This window comes from Asterias amurensis, chromosome 6, assembly GCF_032118995.1.
Source record: "Asterias amurensis chromosome 6, ASM3211899v1".
NCBI lineage: Eukaryota > Metazoa > Echinodermata > Asteroidea > Forcipulatida > Asteriidae > Asterias > Asterias amurensis.
This window is the reverse complement of record NC_092653.1, coordinates 15,523,591-15,537,515: the sequence shown is the minus strand read 5'-3', so window position 1 is coordinate 15,537,515 and position 13,925 is coordinate 15,523,591. Positions and strand designations below refer to the sequence as shown.

The following is a 13,925-nucleotide window of genomic DNA, read 5'->3' as shown; positions in this document are numbered from 1 at the left end:
ACTTGGACTCTGGCTTGGGCTCCGGCGTTGGCTCCTGCTTGGGCTCCTGCTTGGGCTCTGGCTTGGGCTCTGGCTTGGGCGCCAGCTTGGGCCCCAGCTTGGGCTCCGGCTTGTGCTCTAGTTGGGGCTCCAGCTTGGGCTCTGGCTTGGGCTCTAGTTGGGGCTCCAGCTTGGACTCTGGCTTGGGCTCCGGCTTGGGCTCCTGCTTGGGCTCTGGCTTGGGCTCTGGCTTGGGCTCCTGGTTGGGCTCCAGCTTGGGCTCCGGCTTGTGCTCTAGTTGGGGCTCCAGCTTGGACTCTGGCTTGGGCTCTGGCTTGGGCTCATGCTTGGACTGTGTCTTGGGCTCCGTCAGCCTTGGTGCTCCCTATCCAACAAACGAATGAAGCCTGGAGTCGGAGCCTGACAATTTGGAAAACCTTTTAGTTTTCAAAATTTTTGTTTGCGACTTCTAATTCAACTTTTGTTGTTGGTGTCAACTTCAGTATATTAAGTAAAACAAAAATATTTAAAAAAAAACCTCCTAAAACAACCCTCAAATTAACAAAATCAAATCAAAAATAAAATAAATAAATAAATAAATACAATGAAATAAATTAATAGGCAGGAAAATAAACAAATTATGAATAAATGAAACAAAAGCAAATACAAAACAAAGCCGCAACAAACTAAAACTATTATGTTTTTAAATATATTTGATAGCATGAGTCATCATGGAATTGTTTTTTTTTATCATTATGTAAGAATGATTAGTTTTAAGCCTGTTATACTTTCCGCGAAAGCAAAAGCGAATTTTCTTGCGTCACAATTGGGAAAACAGCGTGTAACATTCGTTGTGTAACCTAAATTTACTTTAAGTGAAGTGTAAACCAGGCTTAAAGGAACACGTTGCCTTGGATCGGTCGTGTTGGTCTTTGAAAAGCGTTCTGTAACTGTTTGTTATAAAATGCACATGGGTAGAAAGATGTTGTAAAAGTAGAATACAATGATCTACACAAATATGCCTCCAAATTGCGTGGTTTTCTTTTTACCTTGTACACTAAGACGGCGGCCATTTATGGGAGTCAAAATTTTGACTCCCATAAATGGCCGACCGTGATAGTTCGCGACGTAAAAGGAAAACCGTGCAATTTTGAGTGATACTTGTGTAGATCATTGTATTCTACTTTTAAAACATCTTTCTAACCATATGCATTTCATAACAAACGGTTTCAAACGCTTTTTATAGACCAACTCGTCCGATCCAAGGCAACGTGTTCCTTTAAGAACAGGATGGTATCTTTGGTTAGAAAGTCGTGTGGTATAGTTCTCTGAAATAAGGCCCATTGTACAACAATTCCTTTAATTATTAGCTCCAAGGTGCTGAGTTTATGTGTCGATCTTTAAAAGATCCAGAAGAAAATCTCTGTAACTTTGCAATTGCTGCGTTTTTGGCGATAAAACTAATTCCCCGGTTTGGATGGTTTCAGTACTAAAGTACCGACCACAGTCATGCTTGGCATGGGGTTGGTAGGGGTGGACCCTAAGGATCTGTTGTTGGGGTGTGGGGGTTGGGGTGAGGGTCATTTGCAAGGGGGGTGAGGTGGCCCATTACTCAACCCTTCAAACACCCAATAGATCCACTGGCTTGCCACTCTCATCTGCAACCTAACACTTTTTTATTGTTTGATATTCTGTAAGAGTCGATCAAAGATTTTTTTTAATGCACACAAAGTTTAGGTGTTACACTTTTACTTTGGCGCAACATTAGAGTAATCGTCAGATTTGTTTATGAAGTTTCTCCCATTAACACTAGCCGCGATTTTGAAATAATATACACATTTAGTTATTATTATTATTATTATTATTATTATTATTATTATTATTATTATTATTGTTGTTTATAAATGCTTTAAATTTACTGTACATAGATAGATTTCTATAATGCAAAAATGTAACGAGATGTGTAATTGGAGTTGGCAAAAGTTTAGATTTATTTTAGTTGATGTGGTTCTATATTTGTTCTGTTTTCTGTTTTATTTGTTGATTTTTTTTGTATTTAGTACTATTTATAGTTTGAGTTGAGGTTAATTAAGTCAAACCTGTTTGTGGTTGGAACCTGGATAATGGGGACACCTGAGTGTACTGAACTTCATGATGTGGCCAGAGTTTTAAAATCCTTAAAATAATGAAAATGTAATTTAGGGTTGTGCACTCATAAACAATGTGTACATGACTCTTTTAACAACAGTAAGCCTTAAGAACTGATCACCTTGTTCAAATATTAACTATGTGTTTTTGAGAGAAAGCACACTGCCAAAATGTATGCACTCTAGAGGTACAATTATAACCACCCCCCCCCCAAAAAAAAAAAAAGTAACCACCCCCTCCCTTATCTAGCCAAATTACACCCTTTTACATTGCAGTAGAGACTAAAATAAAAACAATGGGTTAACTCTTCTCTACACACTGACCTGGGGGATGTGGGTTGAAAATCTGCCCTATCAAAATTTGAAAAATCACCTTTCTTATAGAAAACCAAAATGGCCGCACTATTGTAAACTTCCAAATTTCCATTATGGAAATTATTAAAAACTCCTTGAACAACTCTTCCCTATGTTTTCCCCCTTCCATTTGCACAAATTTATCTATATTTTTATGAAGGTTTAAAACCAAAATAACCAAATGTGTAATTTAAATCCAAAATAATATGTAATTTAATTCAGGTGCCCCTGTCAACTGGAACCCAAAAGTCTTACCACAACAACTTGTCAATACCTTGAACATTTTATGGTGATGGTTTTGATAATTAATGAAGGAAAATGAACTAAATAATATTATGTCATATATAGAGTATTTGGTAACTTATCGTAAAATAAAATATAATTTATGACTACTTGGTTTAAAGCAGAAAGTGCTAATTGGTCTTCCTACAAAATGAGGTGCTGTTATGTGGAACCAACCAAAAACCCCTACAAATACTTTTTGCGATGGCCCAATGTCATAAAACAACTTTTGAAAAGTATTGCTTAATAAAAACAGGTTGCCAGCCAAAATTACAGCAAGTTTTTATGAATGTAACTGGTGCCCCACTCTATTTTTTCTTAGCAAAGAAATTTGTCATGCGGTATTTTTTAACTGCTTTATAAACTTGGGCAAAGTAACCAGTGTTTGTAGGCTAAAATTTGTATGTGCTTGGCAAATTTCCGTCATTAACTCGTTTCTATCTTATGTTTCCTTCCGTTGAAAAATTCATGAGGCCGGAGGTTAAATAAGAATAGTCTGTCACCTTTTGGGGGTATTATGAGAGTCTGTGTTCCTTATTGCTACTGCAAAACAGGGAACTTGACCAAAATGGTCGCAGCGTGAAATGAAGTGGACTGCGCAGTTCCCAGCCACAAAGGCTATAAAGTTTTAAATATTGTTTGCATTATTTTATTTCCAGTACTCACAATAAAGTAATTCAAATTTTTTAAATGAAAATTATGATATAAAATGTAAAAATGATTTCATCGCTTTTACTATTTCCTAGTACTTTTCTCAGTTCTTCTACAATCAAGCTAGTTTTGTTGCCTAATAAAAAATTGTACTCATTTGTTTTTCTACTAGATATTTATTTTAAATACAGCTTATCCTTTTAAGACAGATAAAAAAAAAAAAAACAGACACCATTGACTAATGCTATTTCACACTTTGAAGCAGTGCGGAGATGTTTAACAGTCAAAGACTTAGCCATTATTATGAGAATGTAATCTTTCATATGACTCATTAATATCTTTATTATTATTATTGTATGATTGTTCCAGAATGGAACAGCAAAGAGATTAAAGAAATTAGCATATTATAATCCATGTCTTTCATTTGTTTGGTGTTTGTAAAAGTCAGATTTGACGTTGAGGCATGTATTTGGTGTGGACTACAGTGGCATAACTTTGTTTTGTGTTTGTAAAAGGCACTATATAAATGGTACTTAATCAAAATAATTGTTAGCATAAAAATTTACTTTGCAACGAGCGATGGAGGGCTGGCAGTGTTTCGTGGCGGATCGGTTCAGAGCGCCGAATTCAAACTGGGTTCGAATCCCCAGCCGTGACACTTGTGTCCTTAAGCAAGACACTTAACCATTGCTTCGTCCTTCGGATGGGACGTAAAGCCGTTGGTCCCATGTGTTGTGTAACGCATGTAAAAGAACCCAGTGCACTTATCGAGAAGAGAAGGGGTTCGCCCCGGTGTTCCTGGCTGTTGCTGCTAAATGACCCCGTAGCACCTTGTAAACCATTATAAGGTGCTTCATAATTGGGTCTCATAACTTAAAACTTCAATAACCCTTCTCTCTGTTTTATGTATGTACTAAGCACCTTGAGTACCTTGTTTGGTAGATACGTGCGCTATATAAGACTTTAAAATTATTATTATTATTCTTCTTCTTATTATTAACATGGCATAGCCTAACCACTCTGCAGAATCCCCCCCCCCCCCTCCTCAATGGAATGTCTTTGCCCAACTTTACATTTTGGTTGGTAAAAAAAGGTACAGAACTTTTTATTGAGTACAAGGGCTACCCTACATGTGATGTCCTGAATCACAATTTTTCTGATTTTTCCCAAGAACAAAAAAAGTAATAAAAACATGAAATACCAAACAAGTTTAATCGGAAAGGAACAAAAATCGTGATGATCACAGATTTACATAAAACTTACACGGTCTAATTATAATGATAACAGAAAACATCCCTGTCATATTTGATGAGAAATAAATAATCTAGTTTCGCGTTTGGAGTTTATTGCTTAGTGAGCGTTTTATTCATTTTTGTTTTGGCATCGATGCACTGCAAAATGTGTAATCGTTTTTTCACTGTTCTCTCGTGACCTACATGTAGATGGCCGATCGATCTCAAACTTTGACAGGTTTGTCAGTTAATGTATAGGGTGGATTACATAAAGTGCTTACAATGCTAGCAACTGTTTTGTTAGCAAAAACCAAATCGTTAATGTTCCTTTAATCGGTTATCACAGTCACAAGAAATATTGCCTCATCATACATTGTATGTTTTCCCTGTTTTTAAACATCAGGTTTTGGACTTGCAAGATCAAAAGTATTGGTGTACTTCAAACAACTGGAAAGTTCGAAGCAAAAACGTTTCAATGCAGATTTTCCATCATTATCATCTTTATACCATGTAAGTTATGCGCAAAGCTGTGAACAATTATGTTTTCAATCTAACCAATACTGTGCACATATCCTTTAAAGACAGTGGACACTAATGGTAATTTTCAAAGACCAGTCTTCTCACTTGGTGTATCTCAGCATATGCACAAATGACAAACCTGTGGAAATTTGAGCTCAATCGGTCATCGAAGTTGCGAGATAATAATGAAAGAAAAAACACCCTGGTCACACGAAGTTGTGTGCTTTCAGATGCATGATTTCATTACCTCAAATTCTAAATCCGAGGTCTCGAAATAAAATTTGTGAAAAATTACTTCTTTCTCGATAACTACGTCACTCCAGAGAGAGCTGTTTCTCACAATGTTTTATACCATCAACCTCTCCCCTTTACTCGTTACCAAGTGAGGTTTTATGCTTATAATTATTTTGAGTAATTACCAATAGTGTCCATTGCCTTTAATCCTTGCTAAGGCCTTGTCGAACAGTTTGCCCCTGTTACTTCTTTATACACCCTGTTACTAACATCTTCTTGGAATGCATTCAGCAAACATTATAGATCCTTTCATTGATCAATAAGAGACCTTGTAAGAATTACACTCAATCACAATACACAAATATCCTTCACTAAATCTTTGCCATTTTTATTCATAAATATTCCAACAATGCCAGCAGCTTAATATTTTACACAATAGGCTTTATGGTTAGTACTCAGTAATTAGGGAGTCTTCAAGATCACTACTTCCAGTGAGTGGCAATTTGTAATAACTCTTCCGAGCGATTAAATTAGAAAAAGATTTTGCAGTAAAATGATATAACAATTTATGAACTTTAACCCCAACCCTACCAAATCCTCTTCAGGAAGTTGCCCAATTTGTGGCGTGTCATTGCCTAGCAGTTAAGAGCACCGGATTCAAGCTCTGGTGTTTGATCAGCAGAGTGTGGTTCGATTCCCGGTCACGACACTTGTGACCTTAAGCAAGACACTTAAAATAACCCTGATTGCTTCGTAAAGTTGAGGAGGTAGAGCTTTCTGCTCTACCAGCCAGGCTGTTGATTGATGATACCCAAACCCTGTTTCAGCCCAGGAGTACATGTAGATAGCCTTGAAGTGGCCTTCTGGGCCCAATTTCATAGCGCTGCTTAACGGTAAGCAAATTTGCGTGCTTACTGTAGCAGAAAAATTTGCTTAAGCCTTAGCGAATTTCACAGGTTAGCAGAAAAATTGGGCGGCCATATTGCGTGTTTACCGTGGATTTACATTGTGACGTCATTTATTTTCGTTCGGTAAGCATCGGAAGGTTAGCATACCTTTTCTTGTGCTTACGGCTAGCAGCGTTATGAAATAGAAATTGCAGAGTAAGCACAAAATCGGCCGCTAAGCAGCGCTATGAAATTGGGCCCTGGCCTTGTGTGTCTGGCGACTTGCATACACAAACTTGTTTAAAAATTGCAGAGAACTGGGGGTTGTTGGCCCAAATAACAAATACTCATCACTGGGCTGGGCATACTGGCCTTTTTATGGTAGGACAAACAATTCTACAATGATCACAGAGTGAAGGACTTGGAGGACTGGGGTTGCATGTGGGCAAGTGGGCCTTGGAAGCAAGGCTTGAGATAGTCCATCCCTGGCTTTTTGGGAGAGTAAAATCTGTTCCTCTTACTTTTAAAATTCTTATTCTTTTCCCACTTGTGGCTTAATATTAGTACTTACTTCTTTCTTTGCATGAACCTCTGTATAAAAGGGAAATGTGTTTGAACGTTTACTGCACTCGCAGCTAATTCAAGAGAAAAACTGTGGTTAAAAATAACTAACGGAGCCAAAGCTGGAACCAAAGCTGTAGTTTTGAAAATGGCTTACAAAATTTAATGCAAGAGAGACAAAATGGAAGCAAGACAAGGAGTTCATTTTTGTAATTATACCGAGTGTTTTTATTTGGCTCACTCAGTACAGACCTTTTAACCCTCTAGAAACCATTTATTTATGTGTAGTACTCACTGTACCCCAGACTTGCCAAGTTCAGTCATGGTCTAAATTCAATAAATAATTTCACGTGTGTGTACAGAGTGCTCCCTCTTGTTATATTACATGTATGTAACTTTATGCATGTATCTCGGATGTACAAACAAACCCAATGGCACCAAGGTACAACATTTTTGTGCGAGACATAACAATGTTATGAAAAAATCAAGATAGCACCTGTTCTGATGCATGACACTATTCTGCATTTAAGTGTTTTTACCAATAGAATGAAAAGGTCTTAAACAGCAGTTTGGGACCAGCAAGATTGTGGCCCTGTGATTGAAGGACCAAGTTGAAAGCTTGCAGCCTACATCTTTGTGCGTCAATACACCTATCTTTGAGCGCAAAACATTTAAATCTATGAGCACTGAATGCGCTTGATCCAGCCGCTCTTAATAACCCCCTTTAATGTCTTTATTGGTGATATAAGACCAGTAAAACACAACCATGTGATTATGTTTCGACCAATTAGAACTCATAATCTCCTTAAGGTGTTCATGAATGTCTTTTCACAAAATATACTTTCTCAAAATATGTCCAAAAGAAAATGGAGATGAAACCCATCACCTACTGCCATGTCTTAAAATGTATTAGGGAACCAGTGAAAAACTGGTCCCAGTTGTTCTTCACTTCTCACAGTTGACTGCAGAAAACCACTTTATTGATTGTTCATATGACTTCCAATTCAAGTCCCGCACAAATGGCAATGATGAAGGAAAAAGAACTTTTTTAAGTTCGGATATGGACAAGTAAAAAAAAAAGCAGACTTGTGCAACGACAAGGTAATTTGCCCTGTTGGCTTTAAGTCACTGAGGAAGGACGGGCAAATCTGACCCGATGCTTATTTCTTGGCATGTACTGTCAATGGTCAGGGGTGGATTCGAACCCCGTTGGAGTTCCATGTCTTGCAGTCTAATCACAATGCCTTGGCCCTTGAGTCCAAAGAGCAGCATACACACTTCCGGTTTGATGTCGGGTGTGGTTTGACATTCCGAATAAACAACTCATTGGTCTGGGGCAGCATTCTCATCTTCGGCTGGTTGATCTTGCGGCCGTGTCCCTTCCCCCCAATCGAATCCCCCTGGTCTATCTTCCTCGGGGAGGGGGTTATAGTTGGTGTCTTCTGGGTTGGCATCAAATATTCTTTTCCTGTCGTAAAAAAAAAAGGGATGGCAAAGTCTGATTAACTTTCTTCAGAGTAAGACTACACCACCATTTATTAACCCTCCTACTGTCTGACCATTAAATCAATTCATTAATTCTGGTTGTGAAGCCAATGATTCTCAGAGCGAACTTGATCACTATATACTAGCCAAAGAACCCCAAAGGAGAGAGGACAAGGAAGGAAGTTTAAGTTTTAATTGTGGGAAGAAAAATCCCAGGGAAAACCCACGCTGTCAGGTTGGGACTGTAACCCAATAAACCTACATGTAGTGCCCACAGGCGGGATTCGAACCAGGGTCCTAGAGATGGAAGGTGAAGAAGGATACCACTAAGCCAACTTGCGAATTGTGGTAGCACTCAAAAACCAACTACTTGCATAACAAAATTGCATAAATGGGCTTTCATAGCCACTTCATCAGATGCATGTGGTCTTGATTGACAGACCAACTTTGCCCGACTGCATACAGTGTGCAAAATGTGCAGGAAAACTGTTGCATACACAGTACACAGTCAACCCTCCTACTGTCTGACCATTCAATACCGTCTTCACCATTCAATACTATAGTTATGTATGACTTGCACTGTGCATTTAAACTTCACAATCACAGTTTATGTGCTATACACGGAATGATCTTATTATCCGCCAAAGTTATTTTTATCTTCCCTATTTTATTCCAGTAGCCCTTTCCCAAGACGGGCTTTTATATTGAATATTATTATTTTGATGTGTGTTAGGCTTGCTTGCCTTGTTTGGGGCGAACTTGCATACGAAAAGTACACATTTTGTGACTTACAGAATTCCTGGTGTTCTGATGATTTTAAAGCCTCCTTGCTGCATGGGGAATACGTCTTCCAGAAAGAAATAAACATGCCCAACGGCAATACCTGCATTCAAAATAAAATCCAATCACAGGCATTAGATTTCTGGTGACTTTGAACTTGTCAAAGGGAAGGTATACATTTGGTAAATGGCTCTTAAAATTAAAGGCAATAAAACTTTTGGTCAGAAGCCTACAGCAGCTTTCGTTAGTATAAAGTATTTTGAGGACTATTTTTTACTTTGAAAATGAGTTTATGTAAAAAAAGGTTGCAATCCCAAGGTTGTGGGTTTAAATCCTACTAAACCGCTGATTTCACAATGTCCTGTATTACTGGATCACAATTTTCTTATTTGTGCAACTCATAATCATAGACGCTAAACCAATGTTTGCATGAGAGAGATTGGCCGCTGCCAGCTCAGCGTTTATATCCCCTTGTGGGAGTTTGCCGAGTTCCCTTGACGGGAAGATCATGAAGGACAGAATTTGAACCAGGTCCACAGAGGGGAGAAGCCGGGATGACACTGATAAACCAACTTCACAGCACAACCTGTGATCGTAATTGGGTCTCAGAATTAACAATTTCAGTAACCTATCTTTTTGTAAAAATGTATAAACTAAGCGCCTTGAATACCTTGTTGGTTGATACATGCACTAAGACTTTGATATTAATATTATCATCATCACATCACCTTTAGTTTCTTTACTTAGTATGACTCACCTATGAAGTCAACTATAATTGGGTTGCCTAGTAGAAGAGAGAATGCCAGCAGCACCCAGGGTAGATTTGGTGCCTGGAAGTTCATCAACCCAAGGAAGTTCATGCGGACATATGGGTTTCTCCGACTCCAGACATAGACTAGCATTATCGTGAAGGCCTGGCCGAGAAAGACTAAGTTGACAAAGAGTGAGATGACCTGAGTTTAATAGTTTGAGTCAAGGGCAGATAACAGTCAAACCTAAACGGGAGTTATTTTGGTTTGATAATTACAACCTTAAAATGTATTTGTTTGACTTTGAAAACTCACATCATTGATTCAGCACTACATATAAATATTTCAGGCTAAAGTAATGTCAAAGTAAGAGGGGAAAATAACATTTGAATACACTTCCAAACTCATCCCGGTTTTATTTTGATAGCCACAATCAAAATAAGTGAAAACAGGACAACACATAATCAGTTTTATAGTTGTTTTCACCAAGACAATGTGACCACCTTTAGTTGATGACATTTTCAGTTTTAGAGAGGCATGTTAGATTTACTGGAAACCAGAGGCTAAAAAGTAATTTAATTTACAACTTCCATCACAGAAGGCATATTAAACTGAAACTAGTTTGTGGTAATATTTATTGGAAATCTTGATTAAAGGATACAGTCATTACAAGTCCACCAAGGAAAAACATGAAGAAGAAATCAGCAGTGCGACCTCTGAATGACCCCTCCTCCAGCATGCGGCAATATCGATATGTAAATATCATATTGAATAGAAAGTTGAATCCGATGGGACCGAAGAAGAGAAAATTGGTAACGAGTCGCCATAACTGTATGAGGTAAACACAAAATGAAAATATTTCAAACATTTGACACATGAATTGGTATTGTAAAGAAAAATTAATGAAATATTTTGAAAGCATACTTCCTCTAAATTTAAATACTACCAGTAAACCATTTTGTGAGCTCAGATTGAAAATTATCTTGCACAGTGACTCGCCCTGTCACTCCTTAAAGGAAGTGGACACTATTGGTAATTGTCACAGACTAGCCTTCACAGTTTGTGTATCTCAACATATGCATAAAATAACAAACCTGTGAAAATTTGAGCTCAATCGGTCATCGAAGTTTCGAGATAATAATGAAAGAAAAATAACCCTTGTCACACGCAGTTGTGTGCGTTTAGATGGTTGATTTCGAGACCTCAAGTTCTAAATCTGAGGTCTCGAAATCAAATTCGTGGACAATTACTTCTTTCTCGAAAACTATGGCACTTCAGAGGGAGCTGTTTCTCACAGTGTTTTATACCATCAACCTCTCCCCATTACTCGTCACCAAGAAAGGTTTTATGCCAATAATTATTTTGAGTAATTACCTATAGTGTCCACTGCCTTTAATGATCAATTTGAATTCTTCAGCAGGATGAAAGTATTGTTTTTACAAAATAATAGTAATAGTAAGCATTCAGCGCACCCCTTCTCTTAGCAATATAAGAGTAATTGGGTTCTTTTACGTGCATTAGCAACAAGTTATATTTATTGTTGTTTTGTAAAGAATGAAGATAGACTAATACCTGATACTGGTTGAAGATCAGGTCTGGATTGAAGTACAGCTGGAACGGAGTTATGATTTCCAATTGCTGTGTAGAGATCAAATTATTAGTTACATCGTCAAAGTATGAGGGGGAAAATTGCTAAGCACCATTTTCTGCTTAACACTGTATACAGCTTTATGAAATTGAGCTGTAACTGTAGAATGAGCATATATACACATCTATTGTATATTGTCATACAGCCCTCTTGTGACTAGTATTGGTTAGGTGTCACATGTAAACACTTGGTGTACATGTAAGTGGCCATCTTGGATTTAGTCTTGATACAATAAAGATCGTACTCTCAGTCAGAGTCTCTTGCCTATTATTACAGGGTGACAGCCCTGGGATAGTTCCAATGATGTTTAATTCTTTTTAGAGTGAGGAAAGATCCTAATAAATCCATTAAGGAAGATACAGGGTTTGTTGCCCTTACATCACATTGTAGCTTTTTCTGTGACTGGCCAGCAGTAGGCCTAGCAAGCAGGACCAGTTCAATTTTCATTTCACTGATCCGTCAGCTTTTGCACTTCTCCACATGGATTCGTATAAAATAGGAATGTTTTTCAATACTGAACTAGCCAGCCGGGCCATTTGGAATTGAACTTTGACGGGTCCTCAGGTAATTTAAGTGGTGTTTGGCCAGCAGACCACTTTCGAGAACGTTGAGATAGTGGTTAAAGGAACACGTTGCCTTGGATCGGTCGAGTTGGTCTTTGAAAAGCGTTTGTAACCGTTTGTTATAAAATGCATATGATTAGAAATATATTTTAAAAGTAGAATATCATGATCCACACAAGTATCACTCGAAATTGCGTGGTTTTCCTCTTACCTCGTTGACAAACATGGTCGGCCATTTATGGGAGTCAAATTTTTGACTCCCATAAATGGCCGAACGTGTTAGTTCGCAAAGTTAAAGGAAAACCACGCGATTTCGAGGCAAATATGTGTGGATCATTGTATTCTACTTTTAAATCATCTTTCCAACCTCATGCATTTTATAACAAATGGTTACAACACGCTTTTTATAGACCAACTCGTCCGATCCAAGGCAACGTGTTCCTGTAAATGTAGAAGAATCTCTACTATTATACCCACCACGGCAAGTGTTGTTAGCACGCACGATGTGCAATAAGCCCTGGTGATCGGCGGTGTTTGAATATACTCTTGTTGAAATGTCTGGAAGGCCATCGTTGCTATGAAAACTGCTTCACTAACTTGAACATCTGACTCCGTTTGCTGGCCTTTGAATAAGAATTTATCAAGACACTATTTATTTATAAATTATAAAAACACAACATAAATTGAAGAAATCTTTGTTCTGTTTTGTCCGAGTGTCAGTTAGTTATTTTGTGCACAATGGTATCATGGCAACCATGAAATATTTTATGGCAATGGACTTTATTTGAAAGTATTTCTCTGATTATCTGAAGGATTGGTAGCCTATACTATACATGAACTTTACAATTGAACCAGTGAATGAGTTTCCATTCAGAATAGCGAATGATTTGTTTTATACTGACTCCAGTTTTGTTTTTATCAATTTGAATTTGTCTAACTCTAACTCTAAATGTCTCTTTTTATATATTTTAATTTAAATTATTCATTTTTTTTACAATCATAAATTCTAATATAGTGATTACTGAGAATACAGTGAATGTTGCTGTTTAGCCCACCTTGTTGAGCTGTTAATGGCTCCGCTTTTAACATCAGTCTAATCACTGTCACCGTGACAGTGATGAGACCGATGTTAAAAGCGGATCCATTAACAGCTCAACAAGGTGGGCTAGTTGCTGGTAATGTTTTTTTTTGTTTTAACTATGTCAACAAGGCTCTGTTCTAGCATTTGTACAAGTATTAATCTTGTTGTGTATTTTAATATTTATTAAATTTCAAACATTTGAACAACATACAGTACATGTAACAAACAACAATAAAATAATAAATAACAACCTCAAGGAAAAAATTATCAAACTCATTATTGAATGATTGATCATTGATGTCTTCAAAATTGTAAAATTTTTAGTTATGACAATCAGAGTCAAATATTGATTCCTAATATTTCAAAAATATTTGTTTACTTTTGAGAAAAATTCATTCATAGAATTAAATTGATCATTTGTAATTTTTCCACTGAAAATTAAAAAACCATAAAACTAAAACAGTAAACAATCATTCATAATCACAGAAATTTAACATCACATCGAAACTACACAACAAGTAAGCTGTTTATTTCAGACAGCACTCACCTTTTTACTTTTAAAAAGAGGAAATTATTTCTCGTTGTTTCACACACAAGCATAAAATAAACAAGATTTTATTACTCAAATTGCAATGATACGTGTACTTCTCACAAGATTTCCTGAAAATGGACAAAAACAGTCTGGTACGCTGGAATATTTATACATCGTTCAACATTGTTGCATAGGGGAACCAGACTTTAAACGGAGCATCAAACTGTTAGTCTCTTACACA

At 37.3% G+C, this 13,925-nt stretch overlaps 1 protein-coding gene across 1 annotated transcript; it reads right to left on the bottom strand.

The window, feature by feature from the left end:
- Window positions 1–7,046: 7,046 nt before the first annotated feature.
- On the bottom strand, window positions 7,047–13,812 carry LOC139939018 (derlin-2-like). Its single transcript, XM_071934728.1, has 7 exons — window positions 13,700–13,812; window positions 12,549–12,694; window positions 11,433–11,498; window positions 10,522–10,689; window positions 9,869–10,064; window positions 9,124–9,214; window positions 7,047–8,314 (listed from the first exon to the last, which is right to left on the bottom strand). Exons 2-7 carry the CDS (start codon window positions 12,639–12,641, stop codon window positions 8,170–8,172), a joined length of 759 nt encoding a protein of 252 aa, XP_071790829.1. The 5' UTR covers window positions 12,642–12,694; window positions 13,700–13,812; the 3' UTR covers window positions 7,047–8,169.
- Between the last annotated feature and the right edge of the window lie 113 nt (window positions 13,813–13,925).

Bases quoted from the DNA above. Each gene is read 5' to 3' on its own strand.
- LOC139939018 (XM_071934728.1), bottom strand. From the start codon at position 12,641: ATGGCCTTCCAGACATTTCAACAAGAGTATATTCAAACACCGCCGATC. The intron at 10,690-11,432 runs GTATTAGTCTAT...TACCTCATACAG, and splicing joins TGATCTTCAACCAGTATCAG to TTATGGCGACTCGTTACCAA. The intron at 9,215-9,868 runs GTGAGTCATACT...TTTTGAATGCAG, and splicing joins AATTATAGTTGACTTCATAG to GTATTGCCGTTGGGCATGTT.